General features: G+C 36.1%; 3 protein-coding genes across 3 annotated transcripts; 2 read left to right on the top strand and 1 right to left on the bottom strand.

Moving 5' to 3' along the window:
- Nucleotides 1-127: 127 nt before the first annotated feature.
- LOC145596603 (E3 ubiquitin-protein ligase SINAT5-like) lies at nt 128-3,685 on the bottom strand. The gene is made up of 3 exons (XM_081652800.1): nt 3,192-3,685; nt 1,750-2,136; nt 128-1,029 (listed from the first exon to the last, which is right to left on the bottom strand). The coding sequence occupies exons 1-3, from the start codon at nt 3,420-3,422 to the stop codon at nt 670-672; spliced, it is 978 nt and encodes a 325-aa protein (XP_081508926.1). The 5' UTR covers nt 3,423-3,685; the 3' UTR covers nt 128-669.
- Nucleotides 3,686-6,991: 3,306 nt separating this feature from the next.
- Nucleotides 6,992-12,257, top strand: LOC145598691 (uncharacterized). The gene is made up of 3 exons (XM_081655071.1): nt 6,992-7,138; nt 7,836-10,281; nt 10,673-12,257. The coding sequence occupies exon 2, from the start codon at nt 7,844-7,846 to the stop codon at nt 9,626-9,628; it is 1,785 nt and encodes a 594-aa protein (XP_081511197.1). The 5' UTR covers nt 6,992-7,138; nt 7,836-7,843; the 3' UTR covers nt 9,629-10,281; nt 10,673-12,257.
- LOC145598692 (uncharacterized) lies at nt 11,707-19,638 on the top strand. The gene is made up of 3 exons (XM_081655072.1): nt 11,707-11,800; nt 12,579-12,730; nt 18,114-19,638. Exon 3 carries the CDS (start codon nt 18,526-18,528, stop codon nt 19,636-19,638), a length of 1,113 nt encoding a protein of 370 aa, XP_081511198.1. The 5' UTR covers nt 11,707-11,800; nt 12,579-12,730; nt 18,114-18,525.
- Nucleotides 19,639-21,405: the final 1,767 nt, after the last annotated feature.

Genomic DNA, 21,405 nt, shown 5'->3' with positions numbered 1-21,405 from the left:
CTTGATACATATGACAGTAGCTGATGTGATTTCGCCAAAGAATGTAAACTCACTTCTTCCACCATCTCTTTGCTAAGACTTCAAGAGTTTTAGCGCACAAAGATTGAGATTGCATGGAATAAATAAGTTGTTGCAAGCACGCTTAAGGAAACGCTTCATTTGATTCGGGAGGGAGGGGATAAAAACAACAGAACGTGTACAATTCAGCATTTCCGGAATGTTACAGAACATTTTACATCACAAGAGTATGTTTACACAGCATTACCAGAAACAACTCCTCCGATACAGCTCTCACATCGCTGGAAGATATATGCAGTTGGAAGAACTTGAATCACAATTCCACATCCATGAAAGAGTAGAGCTTAGTCTGCCTTTGATTCAACTGAATCTCAATTCTGGAACCACATTACATTTAATACATCTATAAAACAGGAGAAGCACATTCTTGACCCATGTAAACATATGCTCCTTCAGAACCCATCTTGTCGGCATTATGGCTTCCTAGATTACAGTCACTAGCCTCTATGAGCATAATCCTGGAAGATGTCTAATATCATCACAAGACTACTGGTGTGATATGTATTTTTCCATGACTTGCCTGGTGAAACTCAATAGGCAAAAATTGTGAATATGACCAAAACAGGCATGCAAATCGTGGAAAGGTGACCATTAACTGCAAAGATTAGATATGCAAGCGGCAGATTCCAAATTTTGTTCTTTCCAAATTCTTCCAGTAATCCGAAGCTTAAGCTCTTTTTTATCCCCACCAGAGAAGAAAAGTGCTAATTTACGTTGAATGACAAGACCATCATGACTGTCTCTAACCTTTCTGTGGCTATCACGAATGCTTCGTGGGGTTCCCTCCCATGTTAATTTTCTCCCATAGCCACCCACTTCTAAGCTATAAGTGTATCGTCGAGCATCAGTTTCATCACCCATGAAACGAAGAAATGCCATATAAACAGGAGCCATGCCTAGCTGGAATGCTTCAAAATGCAAACAGAAATACTGACCAAAACAATGGAAAACCTGAAATGGGAGATATTGCAAGATAAATAAGTACTCCAAACAATGGTCAAACTCTCATGTATATATACCAACTAATCTTAAACTCATATTACAGAGCTCGAAAAACAACTTAACATTTGCAACTTAAGTTGGTTAAGAATACTTCAATGAATACTACTCCCTCTAACCCAAATATTAAGTAAACATCTACTTTTGGCACAGAGAAAAACAAGAGTGGATGTATAGAGAATAGAGCGAATGGGTGTGCGTTGGAGCCAACTTTAAAGAAAAAGTAGAGAGGTACAACTTTCTTGAGATGTTACTCTGTAACTTTTTTTCGTGGACTTCGAAAATGGAAGCCTTGGCTGTGAGACAGAGAGTATATCCAATGATCACAGAGCACTAAATGACTTCAGTATATGTTACTTGAACTCTCTGCTTTAATAAATAATAGCACATTGATCCTTGAGCACCAAACATAAAGTGACACTAGGGCCTTTCAAGTTAAACCATAACCATCAAAATGACCCAAAAAGCAACCATATATTACTATGAAAACCTAACTGAGCATAGGACTATGGTTAATAAAGAATCATACAGCTAGTATAATACTCATCACCAAATTTGGTACAGAAGTTGTAACATGGGAAAACTACAGAAAACACAACTTATTTGAATAGCCCGGTGACCCCCCAAGATTAACAAATACCCACAGCAGTTAACCATAAATAAGGCACTTACCGTTAACATCCAGGTAGCATTGTCAACTTCAAGGGGGTTAGCTTTGACATAACGATGATTAAATGTAGAACCAGAGTGCATATCAACTTTATGATCATCCCTCAGATGGGTAACAAGGAAAGGAATATCCCCAACAACGGAGCACTCATAACCAGCATATGGACAGCTGAATGGTCTAAAGTTACATAGGGCTTCATGCTTAAGTTTAATATAATAAGGAGAAATCTCCAGGCAACCAAATGGGCTGTATTTGCAAGGAAGATCTAGAGACTCGGCCACCTTCTCCAATGCCAAACATCTGATTTCTCCAAGCTCTTGTCTGCAAGTAGGGCATCGATTGTGAACCCTTGTCTTACACTCTGAACAAAGTGTGTGTCCGTTATGGCACTGTTAACAAAACCAAATTAGAAATGCAGTGAATAATCTATTCATAAAAAAAAACAATTAGCAATCAAACTGAACATTAACAGTCTCTAACAAGAATGTTATAACCTAGAAGCCTCTTCTACAATTGATAAGCAAAGAAAACTTATGTTCTAATGATGTTATATATAGAATTAATTGGGAAAATGGAATAAAAGGAACAGAACAGAGAATAATGAGAGCATTCCACATCAAGAGCAGCGAAATTAAGAGAATCAATGAAACATTAGATACCACAAGAAAGATTCCACTTCCAATTAGTACAGTATTAGATGATTTTACTATTTAAATTTTAACGGCATCATACATTCTTAACCCAGCCAATTTTATCAACTGGTTTAAAACCAAATCAGTAATACAATTCCAATCCTATTCATTTCCTGCAATACTTGAAAACTAAAACTCACTATCTAGACAACAATCTTCCTCAAACATGAGGAAAACCATTTCCACAAAAATGGAAGACCTTTGTTCAGGCAATCTGTGTATGCTAGACAACAATTCACAATTCTATCATAAAGTTCCATGATTATGCAATAAACCATCCAGCATAAACTGTGAAAAGTTGCAAACTTTACAAGATAATCAGCTTTTTGAGATCCCTATAAATCTATTAATATCCTCAAAACACATAAACAGAAAATTTCAGCTTTAAGTACACCAAATTATCACCATAATCCACATTTCAATCCTTTTCACTCTATTCTTCCCCTGCTACAAAAGTTCAAAATGTGGGTGTTTTGCCTGCTTTTCATAAAGTATAATAAATTAAACCCCAATTCTAAAAATTCAATTGAACAGCACAAGGTATCTCCCAAAATCCTGAAATCCCCAAATTTATTAATTTTTACAAGGATTCTTACAAATCAAAAAAAAAACCAAAACTTGACTTTCATTTTCCCCCAATCTAAAACCCAAAAATAGAAGCTAAAATCCATTTCAATACCAACAAAACAATAAGAAATCCATTGAAAATATTGCAAAAAATAAGAGATTGAACATATCAAATAGAAAATAACCTGGTGAATAGGAGGGTACATAGCATGAGCACAAACTGGACATTCAAAGATTTCAACAACGCTATTAGTTGTCGAAGGAATCAAAGGCGAAGCTAATTTCCTCCTTGATTTTGAAGATTGATTGTGATTATGATTATGATTTTGTGGGTAATTAATCTCAGCTTCATACAATCTTTCTGTAGACGACGACGACGTCACACATTCAATCCTATCTTCTTCCATCTTGTTCATCTTCCTTTTCCCCCTTTTTTCGATCCAAACCCAGAAATTAATTAATACCCATCAACCAAAACCCAAAAAGATTATAAATTTCCGATCAAATTTAATTGGGATTTGACAATTTTTGGCTGGATTTGTCGGAAAGATTTTTTTAAAAATAATTAAATTTAACCTTTTGTTTTGGGGAATGTTGAGAGAAGAAGGAAGAGAAGGATGAAGAGGAAAGAGGGAATTGAGTTGAAGGTGCTTTGCTTTAATTCGTTGGCTTTTTCTCGAATTTTTTACAAAAAATAAAAAATACGAGTAAAAAATAAAAGGATGTTTGATTGAAAGTGATAATGATAATTATAATATAATAATAATGGAGAAACTGATGATGATTAGAGGAGTATATTATTATGGAGTATGGAGCACTAATTATGTGTAATAATAAGGTTAATTTTTTTGGATTTATAAATTATTTTATTTTTTATGGAATTAATTAATAATTAGGTAGGGTAAGATGAAATGTTGGGAGAGGGACAGATGAGTCAACCTGAAAATCTTTTATTACAAAATTTGTTTTTAAAGAAAAAAAAGATTTAAAAAAAGGAGTAATTGAAAATAATTTTGGCATTGTCTTACTCTTCCCCAATCACCATCGGAGTTATGACTTCTGACATAATGACAGGCAAAGCTTAAATGATGGTACATTGTCTTCTCTGAAAGGGGTAAACTTTTTTGAATTAGAATTTTAAAATTTGTTGAAAATCAAATATACCTTGGTAATGGTACCAAAATGTTTGCTAATGGATGGACATCTAAACTGCCCAATGAATTTGTATTTGAAATTTTGAATCCTCAAGTACCAGTATCGCTATTTTTTTTTTTTTTTTCTTTAGTATTACTACACAAAAAAAAAAAGAAAAAAAGAAATTTTGACTTTTTCTACCAAAAACACCATTTTTTACATTTGCTACCGATTTATTTATTTTTTTTTTTTACTTTACTACTACCTAAATGAGAGTTTGTTAAATATAACTACTGATGCCTTTTATCGTAATTATTTCTGTTAGTGGGGCCGAATCACCGTCCAACCACCCCACTGCCACCCCCTCCCCTCAACTGTCACCCCTCCCCCTCCCCACTGCTAGCGGTCGGCGCCCAAAGTTACGGTTGGCGACCCCACCCTCCCTTTCCCCTACCTTCGAAGCCAAACACCCTCCCTTTTCCCCTCCTTACTGCCCCGACCACAACCACACCCGGAACTAGAAACCACCCCTCCCCAGCCATTTCCCCCACCGGAATCGGCCCCCCTCCTCGTTCCCTCCACCACAATTGACCCCCTTCCCTATAACCCTAAACCACCATAAGTGAAACCCTAAAACCCGTTTAGGGTGGTTTTGGGCCGGTGGTTTAGGGTTAGGGTTAGGGGTATTGGTTTTTGGGTGGGGGAAGGGGAAGAAGGTCGTTTTCGATGGGGGTAATGGGGAGGGGGGGCCGAATAGGGTGGTTTCGATTCGTGGTGGGGGACAGGATCGAGGTAGCAAGAAGGGGAAAAAGGAGGGGTGGGGAGGTGGGCTTCGTAGGCGGGGAAAAGGGAGTGGGGTCTGATTTAGGTGGTAGTAATGTAAAAAAAACAAAAATAATTAAATAACCAGTAGCAAATGTAAAATATGGTGTTTTTAGTGGTCGTAGCAAATGTCAAAATTTCCTTAAAAAAATGTTTTCAAAGGTCTTATCTAAATTTTAAGTTCAACATATCTAACATCAGACTCATTCATTCCACGGTGCTTACCAAAGAAGGGGATAATTCACCTTACTAGGATGTTTGCTCCTAATCGTCTATAGAGTTTCGACTTTTAACCTAGTGATCACTACATGTATAGATTTTCAACTTTCGAGATAGGATCTCACTGGCTACGAATGCCTCTGTCTAACTCAACCCAAGGCTATTTGAGTATTTTCTATGCTATGGTCTGATTTATTATATTTTTTTAAAAGGTTCGAAGGGCCCTACTAAACCAATAAGTTTCCTACCAACTCCACCAAATTTTGCTTGGTCTAATTTGATATGATTTGGTGTGACTTGATCTGATCGTTTGATTTACCAAACTTTGACCTTTTGTGTATAGGTATTCTATTACAAATAATAAATGATACGGAATATATCAAATGTAGACTTTTTAGATTGTAATAATGTGTTTTTTTTTTATTTATATATGTAATTTCTATAATTTTTTACATTACGAAATTAAAAGTATTTAACAAAAATTAATAAACATATTGAACGATAAAATATGTCATAACTTACTTTTTTCTAAGAAAAGTTGTTAATTACTATCATAAAAAGGCAACTTTGTCAATTAATGCTCCTAATAATAAAAGTTGTTAATTACTATCTTACAAATAAAAAATGTTGTTATTTACTGTGGAGTACCTTAAAAAGTGATTAAGTTGTTTGATTACTATCTCTAGCCAATTTCGGTTGAATCTAGTCATGATTATATTATGACACTATTTATCAGTCTAAATGTAATTTATGACATATTAATCTCATTTTGGTGCTTTATCTATTATTAAAAATGTCTGTTATGGCATCACTTATCAAAGGTTTAATATAATTTATGTCATTTTAATCACTTATAATTGTTATAAATGGTTCTATTTTACTGGCTTAAATGTAAACTGAATTTAAGGTAATAAGTGACGTTGTAATTGGGCTAATTCATTTAAAATGATGAAGGTAATAATCGTAAAAATTAAACATTCTTAAGGTAGTAATTAATAACTTTATTTTTTAGGGGTAGTAATTGATAAAGTGTCATTTTTTGAGATAGTAGTTAACAAGTTTCATTTTTTAATAATTTGAACTAAACTTATTTTTCACTATTGCTAAAGTACTCTTTTTTTGTTTGTTTGTTTGAATGTTAGGTTTTTTTCTTTTTCTTTTCTTTTTTTTTTCTTTTTTTTTTTTTTAAATAATTTATGAATGCGAGGTTAGCACTTAAAAGTTATCAATACTCTTGAAAACTGTGCAGATACAATAGCTTTATGTTTACATGCAATGCGTGTGCAATTATAAGAAAAGATTATACGTAGTATTTGATTAATAATAATTATAACTATTTTTATAGAAGAAATGGATTATAAGAAAAGAGTATATTAATAATATATTATATTTGATTAATAATATTGCTAATACTTCGTAACTAATAGCCAACTATTAATCAAATATAATATTATTATTATTGCCAACCTAAACCCGACCTGTTTAGGACTTATTATTATGACCTTATGGGTAGTTATGATAGAATAATTTTTTAATTGTGGGTAAATAATATAATTTTTACAAAGTAGAAAGATATTTCAGGAAAACCAAAATTTATCTACAAAGAAGTTTTTTCTCTTCATATAGTACTACAGATTTTTGAGTTTGGGCTTTATTAATTTGTTTGGACTTTTTAGGTTAGGCTATACCAGGGGCCAGGCCCTAGGAGGCCCCTTACTGAAAGTCCGCCATATTGCCTATTAAGCGCAGTTAAGGTTTTGTTTTGTTTGTTTTTTTTTTTTAAAGTCTTTTATCTACTCCGCATAAAACTTTACTTTAATGAGTTCGTACTTTGTTGTTCTTAAGTACTTCAGTTCGTAGTTTCGTACGGAGGTTAGTTGGAAATTTTTTTCTTTTACCCTTGTGTCTTGAAGGGGCGTTTTCCGAGTTTCTCTTCTTCATTGACGCTGGTTTTGAGGTGAGTTTTGTTTTGTTTTTTTTTTTTTTTTTTGATACTTTAATGTCAATTACCAAGGGTTTGATTTTACAATACCGTTGAATTAATTTATTAGTATATTTAGTTTTTATTTATTTATTAGGAGGTAAAAAAAATTTAGTTTTGGGTTGAATTATTGAAGTATCCATGATAATTCCTTATAATTATTGAAAAAATATAATGATTGTTGCTTGAATCTTAGTATACAAAAATAGTTGATATTCAGTGATAAGATTTCTAATTTGATACGAGTAATTCAGTCAAATTTTTTGGATGATGTAATATTTTTGTAAAATTATTATTTTTGTTATGATATTGTTAATTTTATGATAATTGCTGGTGTTGATAGTTCTGTATTGAATTTGATTTTTTTATGATATTGATAATTGCTGGCGATGATAGTTCTGTGCTGAATATGATTTCTGGAATTCTTAATGGCTAATTATTTATGCTTGAAATTGTTACTTGTATTATTTTTCCCCGATTTCTGGTATTAATTACCCTGCAATCCTGCATAATGTTGACTGAGATCTATGTCTTTTCTTCTTGTTGGTGATTTAGATTTCTGAAATTTCAAATTGGCTATGAATTTGTTATTATTTTCCCGACGCTATTCAATTTCTGGTATTAATTACTCTGCATTATGCTGACTCTCTTTACCTTTCCTTGTCTAATGCAGTCACTAGCATGGCACGACCGATGGTTGATGTTTTCTCAGTCACCGTCTTCCCCAATTCCTGGCCATGTGAAGTTTATGGTGATGTTTTCGTTTTTGAGGAAAATGATTCAAATACAACCCACCAGCTTTATAAACGGAGTTTAGAGCATGCTGATGTTATTTATGAAGCCGGACAAGGCTTGTTGCTCACAGGTCTTGACATTGTGCTGTTAATTCGAAAACCCGTAATATCTATACTTGTCAAGGATAGGGCTCATGATAATGATGTGGTTGCCAAAGGCAATGTTCTTCTGGACAGTACAACAGACAATGACTATGAACAAGGCAAGTGTTCTGTAGTTGAGGGAGACTGTGGGCATGTTAGGGTGAACTATATTGCACTAGCATGTGCACTTGTGGCTGAAGTGCATGTTGGATTATGGGACTTTCCAAAACAAACTGCAAGCCAAGAAGATTCGAAGAATAGCATTTTGGCTTCTGGAACTATTGTTGCTCATCATGCCAAAACTTATGCACGCACAACTTGGGATACTAGGAGCACGCTCTTGAAGGTACCATCAAATCAGTCTATACCGGTTGTTTTTTATGCATATAATGAACCAATTATAAATCTTACTAGAAAATTATTGGCTGTGCCTGCATATGCATCATTGATAATTGAAGCAAATACAATTGAGAAAGTTACAAATAAGCAATTTTTTGTTGGCACCGCTGAATTTAGGGCTGCACAGGGTAGAAGTCATTCAAGTGCTTATTATAATTGTGATGAACTTCAACTACTCTATATTTGTTTTGAAAATGTCTTTTTGAGTGTTAGATGGCGTGAACCATTTGATTTGCAATACCAATACTCTCCTAAAGAATACTTGACACCTCAGCCGTGTTTTCTGTCACAAGTTTGTGAGCCGGGAGACTGTTTGTTGGAAGTGTTTTCTGTTTTTCTTGGTCGGAAAAATGATGATGATCTGAGTGTCTCTGGCACAATAACAGTTACTTATGGCACTAGAAGTCTTACTATTTTTGAGAGAGATGACAATAATCCTGATAGATTGGTGAATGGTAGGAAATTGTTATCTATCAGTAGTCCTGGGTTTGTGGACTCCCATGCAGATTTTGAGATAAGAGTGGACCTTAAGGATGCCGATGACCGTCTCTTAATTAAGAACGGAAGTGCAACATTTATCAAAATTGCTTTTGCAGATAGTGAGCAAGCTGATCGTGAATATGATAGGCTCATGGGTGCTGTAATTCTAGGTGAGCGACAACTTGGCTATTGTGTGGTGCATTATGCAAACTTTGATCGGGCAGTAAGGATGGAAGTGAAGAGTATTTTGCTGTGCAAAGATATAGGTGTTGGTTTTGCTAATTATTATGGAAGAATTGTTGCTTGGTCTGGTATGTTTGACTATACAAGCGACTATGACAAAAAATACTTTAGGAAAGTTCTTTTTGACATGCCTGAAGACAATGTAGAGTTTATTCGTAGAGTAGCTTCCAAGAAGACAAAAGGGAGCTTCCCAGATGAACATATACCGAAAGAAGTAGAGCTTTCTAGGTCTTATATTGTCATGCCAATCTGTTACCCCTTCTTTATTGATGTGGACTTATATGTAAGCTCCCATTTTGGCAAAGGTCCTATTGAACACTGGCAGAATACTTTACAATTTCAGCTTTATGATAAATCTCCAATGAAGATTCAAACAGAAAATTTTGACATCATAATTCACATGGAATCCAAAGATGAGAGTGATGATGATTTGCCCCTTGGTGGACCTGACGAAATGAGTGATTGATGCATAAATGGATCAAGGGGAGCGTTAATCTTAATTTTTTTTTTGACGGTATTTTTATACTGTATTTTTTAATTATGCTATTTTTAATAAATATTATATGTTATGTTTGATAACTTCATTCTTTTATCTTCTTGCTTTAATTATGCCTTAAATTATTGAATCAATTCGATCAAATTCTCAAAAAAAAAAAAAAAAAAAAAGTTTAGGTGCCACGTAACGCTCTCCTCTTAATCCGATTTTCACTCCATGTTTAAATATGGCTCTTAAAAGATTTGATCCCGCAATCTCGAGTTTAAACTTCAACATGTTAACCACTTAATTATTAGTTTACATTGAAAACTAAAAAAGAATGCTTATACCGTAGATTTTTCTGTTTTAAGGTCAAAGGGTTTGGTGTCTTCTGCATCTTGTTTCTCTCTCATCTCTTTGTCATGCTTTGTTGTGCTAAAGATGTGTGTTCCCGGAATTCCTACTGTCGGCGGCGGCATAGATCTCTCCGGAAGGCCGCGGCGGCATAGATATCTACCGGCGGCCACCAGCAACCTCCGACATACGTCCTTACCCTCTTTTCTCTTCTCCGAGGATAAAATAGGACAGGGACGTATGTCGGAGGTTGGTGGAGATTGGAAAAATGTTCTCCCGTCAGTTTTGTGGTAAGTCATAAATGAATAAAGAAAAGAAGAAACAACTTGAGATTATATATGACTATGAGTTGAATTATATATTTTGGAATATCTGATGTTCTTGTTTAGTATAGTTAGTAATTTTATTTTAGTATTTAAAATTTACCAATCCAAGTATATAATCAACCGACTGGAATGACTAAACAAATATTGTATAGGACTTTTTTATGTTGTTGGAAATCAACCCATGTATGTTTGAATGTGTCCAACTTAAACTGACATATGTTTTGATGATTTACTCAACTTGTATGTCAACGTTGTCTGATGCTCGGCATGGTTGATAAATAGCTTCATCCAGGTAGCAAAGAGAGTTTAAGCTTATCGCATAAACTAATCAAACTTTAGTCGGATCTTATGTCAGCCAAGGTGACGCCAAATGCAAGCTACACGTGGAGGTCGATCTTGTCTGCGAGAGGTGTGGTTAAGATGGGTGCTCGCAAGTTGGTGGGGAGTGGAGGCTCTATTGATATTTGGAGAGACCCTTGGGTTCCTAATTTGCCCAATTTCATGATATTGCTGAGCCCTCAAAGTGATTACAATGCCCCTACTTATGTCAAAGAGCTTGTGAATGATGGAGGATGGAATGACACTTTGTTGAACAACATTTTTGTGGAGTGGGAAATAATTGAGATTAAAAAGATCCCTTTGCCTTCTTTCTCGGAGGAAGATCCTTGGGTTTGGCATCTGACAAAAAACGGAGAGTTCTCTGTCAGGAGTGCCTATTTTGCTCTGCTGAAGGCTAGTAAATCTGCTGCCACGTTGTCATCTTCTCCCCTCCGTAATGACATATGGAATTATCTCTGGATGGCAAATGTCCCACCCAAGGTTAAGAACTTTAGTTGGCGTGCTCTCCAAGGAGGTTTTCCTGTTCGTAGTAATCTCAAGAAGCGGGGTATTTGTGATGTTGATGTGTGTCCTGTTTGCGGGGAAGAATCAGAAACTTTGATGCATTCTCTCTTCTCCTGTCCTTCTGCCATGGCTATTTGGTACTACTCTCCCCTTCGCTTAGCAATTGAAAATGCGGATCATTTATCGTTTAGAACCGAACCTACTTCTCCAATATTCTAAAGGATAATAAAAAAAGGGAGTGGTAAGACATTTTTTGGAGTCTCCTGTGGGGCGTTTGGCTAAGAGGAACGCTTGGTGCTTTGAGAGTAAGAGTATTTTGACTGAAGTGGTGATCCAACGAGCTGTAAATCTGGTTGGAGAGTTTGAGAAGGCAAATGAGATTAGCTTAACACCCCTGAGCTCGAATCACATGGCTGCTCAGACTTGGGAAGCCCCCCCTTTGGGGGTGTGCAAAATTTATTCAGATGTGACTTACTTCAGGGACGCTTCCACGAGTCTGGAGGGTGTGGTTAGAGATCACGTTGGAGATGTTCTTTTATCGACTTGCTGGAAATTGTGGGAAGAGTATGATGTTGATATTGGTGAGGCGTTAGCTGCCAGGCATTCTCTTTCAATATCCCTTGAGGCTGGTTTCCGTGAGGTAATTCTTGAAACAGATAACATGAAACTGTAGTACTTGATGCACAGATAAAATCAGTGTACAAGTTTTGGCTTAATTGTCAAGGACATACTTTATTTTGCAGATTCTTGTGTATTTTTTGATGTATATCAGGTGGGAAGAATGGGGAATGGGGTGGCACATAGACTTGCAAAAGCTAGTAGAATGTATGATGTTATGAGGGTGTGGATGGAGGAGGTACCCGAGTGTGCATCTGAATATCTGATGCTGTATTGCAGGATATTTTAAGCCTGAGTTAATTAATTTGCTACTGCTTTCTGTCATTGTTTGGACTTTGGATTAACATTCTGTGATTATACCATGTACTTCACAGCAAAAAGTCCCGCATATTATGGCTATGAGTAATGTACAAGGGGAAAACTATGCTGTTTTATTGTCTTTTCTTATACTTGTGTAATATCCTCTTTATATTTTTTCAGTTGCTGCTGTGTTTATCTTGGCATACAAAATACAGCTTGCTACAATTTTATCGATGAGGTTTATAGCTTCTTGGGACAGCACAAATATTCTATTCCAACATGAAATTTGAGTTTACAACTGATCATAAGTTTATTGCATCTGAAATTCTGACTCTGTTATGATTTAGTTGGTGTATACATTGAATTATATTACTGTTTATGCTTCTTTCTTATGGACCTTAATTCTTCACCTTGTTAATATTGAATTCACTTTAAGCTGTCTATTTAGATCATGATAGTTCTGTCGTGTTTGTATATCAAATTCCCCTCATTTTTTACAGCTTATCTTCAGTTCATGCTTGGGTTACGTGTTTCACTCATTTAAAGAAGATGCTAAAGACGAAATGGAGCAAGGGGGTATCCTCCATTTGGGCTTTTCTGCTTTCAATGTTGGTAGTTAGTTACTTCCACCACATTACTTAAAATGCTCAAGGTCAGTTTTTCTCTTTTTCTCTACATTTACTTAACTCGACTGTGAAAGAGTGGTTCCGTAAAATGCCTGATAGATAACCACATTACCTTTATATCTATTATGCAACTTGCAATATACTTATTAATAATAGCAGTGAGCAAGGGGCAACTGTTATGTTGTTTTTTACCGTTCCGTTTACTTTTAACCAAGTAATTTAGCTATGGTTTGATTTAGTTAATCCACTGTTTATGTCTTAACTATCGTTTTAGGACAACTATTAAAGGAAATTTTGACTACTGTAGTACTTCAATGTGGCGTAGGATAGAAAAAGGTAATGTATAGTGAATTAGTGACCAAAGATTTGCATATAAAGTTAGGCCAGCCCTTTGTTTAACACCCCCAAAAAAGTAAAGACTATTTTAAATTCTAGGGGACACAATTTTTTTTTTATAAAACTCCACTCCTTCTCGTCGGTGGTAGACCACCCTCCTCCCACCGACCACCCCCCTCCCACCGACCACCCCCTACAGTGGACCATGACCTCTTTATTTTGAAATTGGGATGGTGGGTGGGTTTTCGAGGGTTGTGGTTGGTTTTCGGGGGGTGTGGGTAGGTTTTAGAAGTGGTGGGTGGGTTTTTGGGGTTTGTGTGGGTAGGTTTCGGAAGTGGTGGGTGGGTTTTGGGGGGTGTGGGTAGGTTTTAGAAGTGGTGGGTGGGTTTTTGAGGGTGGTGGGTGAGTTTTCAGGGGGTGTGAGTAGGTTTCGGAAGTGGTGGGTGGGTTTTCGGGGTTGTGTGGGTAGGTTTTGGAAGTGGTGGGTGGGTTTTTGGGGGGGGGGGTGTGGGTAGGTTTTGGAAGTGGTGGGTGGGTTTTTGAGGGCGGTGAGTGGGTTTCAGAGGTTGTGGATGGGTTTTTGACTTTTGAGGGGGTGTGGGTAGGTTTTCGTGAGTGGTGGTGGGTTCATGTTATTTACTTATATGACGAGTGTCCAAATTTTGAGGAGATTAAACACTATTAGTTGAAGAGAAACTTGGAGTGACAAACTTGAAAAAAATAAGTATTAACAAAAGTTCTTGTGTGGTTGCACAGTAAGGCAATGCAAGAGCCAACTCTCCATTAGCAATATCTAATACTTTCGATCAAATGCTCACTTCTTAAATTAGAGCTCCAGACCTTTTCTAGCCATCTTATACTTATAATCATTTTAGCTAAAATACCCTCTTTTTTTACAAAAATTTTACAATTTCTTTTCTCTTGTCCAAAAAAAAAAAAAAAAAAAAATCAAAAAATCATCACTCTCTTCTTTCTTTCCTGCCTTCTTCTTCAAACTCCAAGAAAAACTTCGATCAGGGCATACTCTCTCACCTGCGTTCTTCAAGTTAGTCTATTTTCTCTCTTCTTCCTATTCTTCGTTTTATGTTCTTTCAAAATTTTAGATTCTTGAGTTTATTTTGGTTGGTTTGATTTATGTGAAATTAAGCTGAATTGGGGATTAAATGATGGGATTGATTTGCCCCTTTTATATGGAGTTCTGCAACTTTCTTGCTATCTTTAGGTTAAATAGTAGTTTTGTTATGTATTACCTGCAATTTAATTTTCCAAATAGACTGTAATTTGATATGCTTATGAATTAAAAATTTATCACCATTTGTTATTAATGATTTGAACCATCATAAAAACCGTGGCTTAAACTTGCTGGTTAATGCAATCACAAAGAGCTGCAATCTTTGTGATGAAAGTGGTTATGGGTGGGCGGTGGAGGGGCAATGGAGACATTTTTTGGATTGGGTTCAGCAAGGTTTTCGTGCTTTGGATGCGGATACTCGAAGATCGGTTTTGGTTCTGTGTTGGGCAATCTGGGGGGCTGCAAAACAGGGGTCTGTTTGAGCAGCAGTGGGACTATCCGAGTGAGGTTTGGGTGTATGTGAAAAAACTTCTGGGTGAGATGGAATCAGTTAAGCCAATCCCTAAGGCGAGTGGGGCCCTTAGCAGCCATGACAGGTGGATTCCACCTGGGGGAGGGCGCATTAAACTGAACGTGGATGCTAGTCTGCTAGGTGTGGCTGGGCTTGGAGTAGGTGTGGTTGCTAGGAATGCATGGGGTGAGCTTTTATGGTGCGCAAATGTTATCATTCCGGGGCAGGTGGGTTCCTAAGCATGCTGAAGCTAGAGCTATCATTGAGTGGTTGAAACTTGCGACGTAATTGGGTCAGCTAGATAGTGTGGTCATGGAAAATGACGGCCACTGAGTCATGGTGATTAGGGAAGCAGTAGCTTCCACCTTCTCCTTGAGGACATTGCTTTGTTAGCTAGTAATTTTACTGCACTTGAATGGTCATGGGTTAGGATTTAGGAGAGAGGGCAATAGGGTGGCATGATAACTTTCCACTATATGTTTGTAATTTGAATGATTTGGATTTGAGTATTTATAACATGAGAAAATTGTGAAAAAGGGCCTTTTAAGTGGTCGAAATTTTGAAAAAGGACCTTTTTAAGTCAAAATTTGTGAAAAATGACCTTTTAAGTTGCATTTTGTTTCTAGGGGTACTTGGGTGAACTTGCGTGCGGCGTTGACTGTCATGTGACTTATTATAAAAAAAAAAAAAAAAAAATCCCCAAATTTCCCTCTTTCCTGACCTAACCCTTTCATTTCCATTTTCCACCCCCCCCCCCCTTCTCTCTCCTCCTGGAAACTTTTATTTTCTTTTATTTTCTTTTGGAAAAGCTCCTGCAAACTTAAACAACAGGACAGTAAAATACCATAACACATAAAGATAAGGAAGATCAAATTGTTGGGATTTATAGCATATTCATTCATTCATACTCCATATCTACACCAAAATATTGTTCATCAGAATATTGTTCTTTAACCAAAATATCCAAAAGACGGAGCATAATTCTAAGTACAGACATAGTTTACCAAAACACAAATGTTTACTACATTAATCAACTTTTAGATAAACAGCTTTGCTGGGAAGGTTGCGATGCTTGGAGTGCATTCACAGAAGCTGTCTTCCTTCTCTTGTTCCTTGTTGTAGTAGGTTGGGTGGCAGGCTTTGATTTTTTTGATGTAGATAGTGCTTGTGAAGTTCCAGATGATGTTGAATCAGGGGTTAGTGCTTGTGAAGTTGCAGCTGTTGTTGAAGCAGGGGTTGTAGATGCCTAGATGGTGTGGCCTGCTGTGAAGTGCTGTCCCCTTTGTCTCCCTTTGGTGGTCTGCCACCTTTGCTCAAAAGTGGTCTGAAACATTTATTTTTTGAATGACCTAAGCCACCACACCTTTTGCAATTGTTTTGCTTCTTTGGCCTGTTCACATACTTACCCTCACCAAGTTCTTTCTTTCTGTTTTTCTCTGAAGGCCTTTTTCTTTGAAGGCCTGGTAAAACCCTATATGGAGGTGGGAGGGGCTTTGGCATGGTGGAGTTCTCCCATTGGTTATGATCTGGCATACCAAGGAACTTAGGAGAATAAGTTGCAGCATAAGTTGTTACATGATAGGCTGGATGCACATACTCTTCGTAGTTCAATCTTCTCTTTGCAATGCAAGCTAATGCATGACGACATGGGATTCCTATCAAGCTCCACCTATAACAGCCACAAGTTTTATTCTAAAGGTTCACAACATAGGTATCTTCCTCATGGTCCACTTCAAACTAAAAAATATCAGCTTGTCTGATTCAGACTTGTTTCTGTCCCTCTTAATAATTTTTACAACACTTGGCATTATAAGACCATCAAAATCCTTTAAGCCTTCTCTCTTGGCACAACTTCTCATCATCACATATCTACGAATCCACTCCATCAAAGACAATATTGGTTTAGTCCTAGCTTTTCTCAAGACATTATTAAAACTTTCACAACAATTATTCAACATCCCTGACTTAGCTCTAGAAGTAAAACCATGCCTCAACCAATGGCAAACTGGGATAGCATTTAGGTAGTTGTATGCCTCTGTACTCATTTTCTTAATCTCATCCATATGGACTTGAAATTGATGCTGTATAATCACATATACATTATGAACCGTTGTTACTAAATTGTTCCAATTCTTTAAAAACAACAAGATATGCACATATATATGTACATTGATAGCAAGTTACTTGCTGCCAAGTATATATACATACCTTAGTGGAAGACCTTGCTGCTTTCCAAAATGACTCTTTGTATGCCTCTCTTGGGAACTTCTGTTTGAAGTTAGTCCATATATGCCTGCAGCAAAATATGATATCTGCAGTAGGCATAATTGTACTGAAAGCATCAAGAAGGCCCTACAAACAAGACATTAAAAATTAGTTAACAAGCAAAGAGCATCAATAAAGTATTCTTAAACAAATGTAAAACACTAACCTTCTGTCTTTCACACATGAAGGTAACATCATCATCTTCTAACTCTCTTATCTAAGTTATAGCTCCAGCAACAGACCCAAGATCTTTCACTAACAAGTCTAAAAACCAAGTCCAAGTCTCAAAATTCTCTGTTTTAAAATATGTTATTATTCCCATCTTTTCCCACGGCAGTTAGAAGAATTCCTGGGAATTGCCCTCTCAGATGGCACCTGTCCACCCTTAGTATTGGCCTACAACCAGCCATGAACCCTTCTTTACATGTTTGTAGGCATATGTACATTCTTTGAAACAAGGGAGTGGGGTTTTCAATACCTGATAGCTTAACCACTGCGGTGCTTCTTGGATAATACTTTCTAATGGTCTCAACATACTCCCAAACCTTCTCATACTCCTCTACAGCATTCCCATTTATCATTTTTAGTGCTCATACTCCTCTACAGCATTCCCATTTATCATTTTTAGTGGTATACTCTTTGCAATATAACACTTTAGAGTACCCAACTTCAACTCCTAACTCTCTCCTCACTCTTTGACAATTATCTTGTAAGTAGGGTCATCCCTAAAATCTTCAAGGTACCTTTCTGCCAAGTACTCACTAGTTACTTTGTTGTTTTCATGTTGATGCCCACACACATGCTCTAACCTAAGACTCTTAATCTGAAATGTCTCTTCATTTTTCAATTTCTTACACTGAACTTTGAACGAGCATTTCCTCTTCTTCTTACAATGACATTCTACCCTCCTGCCCTTCTTCCACTCACAATCACACCTTTGGGCACAAAAGACAGTAATCCTTTTACTCTTGTTATGTAAAAAATAATAATTATACCAATTTTCAATTGCATGATGCTGTAAAGCTTTTCTGAACACTGAAGCAAAAGAAAATTTCATGCCCAAACAGAGCTTAGTGGGTCTTTTGAAGTCATAATTAGGGTTGAATTAATTGGTGAGGGGGAATTTTATTAGTTATTATTTTTACTTTTCTCTCTTTTTTTGTTTAATTGATATCATTGATTATTTTTAATTATGTACTTACTTTTAAATTGTAATCATTTACAGATTGAAAATGTCTTCTTCCCGATTCAATCCAAGTGAAGTCAATGAGGAGGATCGAATCAAATTTCAAGTTGGGGAATATGACGATAACGATATATTTGCACAAAAACTGACTGCTTTTATTAAAGCGGTTAGAAGAAGGTGTTGGGAAGTTAAATGTAAAACAATCGGGAATGTATGGTGTACATCCCCTCAGTCAGATTATAGGTGTAGCTTTTTGATTTTAGATTTAGAATTAGGTAGTTTCTGTTGTGATGTTTTGATGTTCAAACCAAACATTTATTTAGTTGCATACAAAACTGAAGAGGATTGACATATTTGCTATAATTTTGAAGATGTGACTAAACATAGGTTTTTTGTTGAAAATGGTAGAAAGATAGAAAACTCTTTTAAAGTTAGTTATGGCGTTGATTTTATGGATCTTCGTCTGGGGTTTCATCAATTTGAGAGAGCCATTAGAGTTTTGAACGAAAAAACACGATCTAGTGAAGAAATTAAAGTTGCACTAGATACACTGTGTGTAATGATCTCTGAATGTGTGAGATTTGATAGTTTAATTGTGGAGTTATGTGATAAAATTGAAAGGGAATTAGATTTGCCAATGTCTAATGAGCTTAATAAACTCATTCGTGGGTATGGAGATATATGTGCTGCTCTGAGTTTGTTAGTCGATGGAATTCCTTTTCCTTATGTCAAAAGATACATCAAAGAAATAAGTGAACTTGGTATTGAAGAGAAGGATTTGGAACGTATTTTAGGTATAGCGATACCAAGTAGGTTGGAAAAGTATGTTAAGAAATATGAGGCTGAAAAATTGGCAAATCGGAAAAAGGACAAGGAAAAGGTCAAGGAAAAAGGGAAAGAAAAGGAAAAGGAAAAGGGGAAGGAAAAGGAAAAGGAGAAAGAGAAAGGATTTGAAGGGGGAGGAGGAAAGACGGAGGCTACAGGTGAAAAAGAGGGTGACAATGAAGGTATCCCAGAGTCAGCAGCAGCAAAGAAGAAAAAAAAGAAGAAAGAGATTGAGGAGAAAAAAGAAGCAGCTGCTGGTGCAGCAGCTGCTGCAGAGGAGCAAGAGAAAGAAACCAAAAGTAAAGCAGTGGACAAGAAAGTTCCCAAGCATGTCAGGAATATTCAAGAGAAACTAGCTAGGCATCAAGAGGCCGAAGAAAGGCAAAAGAAAGAAGAGGAGGAAAGGTTAAGGAAGGAAGAAGAGGAGCGCCTCAAGCAAGAGGAGCTTTTAAGGCAGGCTGAGGAAGCCAGACTTAGGAAAAAGGAGAAGGGTAAGGAAAAGCTTCGATTGAAGAAAGAGGCTGGTCTGCTGCTTACTGCAAAGCAAAAGGAAGAACAAAGCCGGAGAGAAGCAATGAAAAGTCAGTTTTTTGCTTCTGCTGGAATCAAGCTACCTGCCTCTGACAATGGCGCTCCATTAAAGCGCCCTATTTACACAACAAAGAAGTCAAACCGACAAACTAATGGTGCAAAGAGACCAACTATTGATGATACAGAGATTAAACAGGAAATAGTATAGTGCACACGGGTGCACCCGGAAAGAACATCAGACATATTTTAAAGAATATAGGCAAAAAAAAGAACATGCTAGTGTTTTAAAAAGAACATACATGTATTTGACAAAAGAACATGTTTATATTTGACAAGAACATGACATTACAAATAACATAAAGTTTTTTACAAAAAGAACATGTTATTTTTCATGGTTACTCGGGTTGTTGAACGTATTTGAAAAAGAACATTATATTTGACAAAAAAGAACATGTTTGTGTTTGACAAAGATAGAGGTGATCATTGGGCGGGTCAGGTCAAGGTTAAAAAATCAGCTCACTTTTCGGGTCAGGCCGGGTTTTGGGCCGAAGTTTTTGAGCCCAAACCCGCCCATAATGGTCCAGTCGTGCGGGCTTTCGTGTCGAGTCAAAAAAAATCAATCAAAATGCATAAAAACGCATTCCCAAACCCGCCCAAAAAACTAAATTTACGAGCCGGATCCGACTCGATTTGGGATGCGAAAAATTCTGCCCACAATTCGTCCAAAATCGGGCTGGGCCGATCTAACTTTGATTACCTCTAGCCAAAGAACATAAAGTATTTACAAAAAGAACATGATAATACATTAAAGAACATGTTCTTTTTCCTCGTTACTCGGGTGATTGATTTTTTTTTTTTAATTTTTTTTTTTAAATGTACATACATTAAAGAACATATAGTTAAAACTCAAAGAACATTATAATCAAATTTAAAGAACATATTATGCTCACGTTCTTTATAAATATCTATAATGTTCTTTTGTTCGCCCATGCTCTTTTAATTATACCTAATGTTCTTTCCGGGTGCACCATGCGCATGGTGCACCCGGGTGCACCAACCACATATTACTTTCGGTTCGGATAAATTTGGATCGGGTTTAAAACGGGTTTAACCGGATAACTTCGGGTCGGATGAATTTGGGTCGGGTTGATATCGGTTCGGCTGATTTCGGTTCAGTCAAGTTCGGTTTGATTAAGATAACGTTGATCCGTTGATTCATTAAATGGCCAGTTTCGATTAAATTCCTTTTTGTGTTTGGCAGGATTTTGGTCGAGCTGACCAAATTCATATCCAAATAAGGTTATTTTTTATCTAGAGATATTATTGAGTTTTTACCTTATTATTGGTTCAATATGATTATTAAATACGAAGCATGAAGTTTTAGTTTTCTCATTTGATCAAGTTATGTATAATTTTTATCTTAAAGGAAATTTGAGATTGAATAATTATCGATAACTTATCATACCTATATAAGTAAGACCGAGCTAGTGATATATTGACGAGTAATAGTTACATATGGTGCTATATACAAAAAATAATATCAATTTTTTAAGGTTATTACAAGGTTACAACTCTTCATCAATTGTACAATCTTACGAGGTTATGAGTTTTGTACTATTAGTTTAGTTTATTACTAATTCAATTTGTATAAGATATTTGTTAGAGTTGTTAGAATTACTTTATTACTAATTCAATTTTTATATTAAAAACTTGACATTAAACATATTGGTAGTTAATTGTTACTATGTACATTCTTTTTATTTGAGCATAAATTATTGCATATATATATGTATGTAGTGTGTATATAACGTACGATGTATAATGCCTATAATTCTAGGATAATGCACAATTGTAGAGGAAGTAGTAATGAAGGAATGTTATGTATTTGTAAATACATAACAACGATTAAAATATTCTAAAAACACATGGTAGAGAGAGAAAAAAGGAGAGAGATAGGAAGAGGGAGATCTTTATA

This window comes from Chenopodium album, chromosome 20 (assembly GCF_948465745.1).
Source record: "Chenopodium album chromosome 20, dcCheAlbu1.1, whole genome shotgun sequence".
Taxonomy (NCBI): Eukaryota; Viridiplantae; Streptophyta; class Magnoliopsida; order Caryophyllales; family Amaranthaceae; genus Chenopodium; species Chenopodium album.
This window is presented reverse-complemented; position numbering and strand designations above follow the sequence as displayed.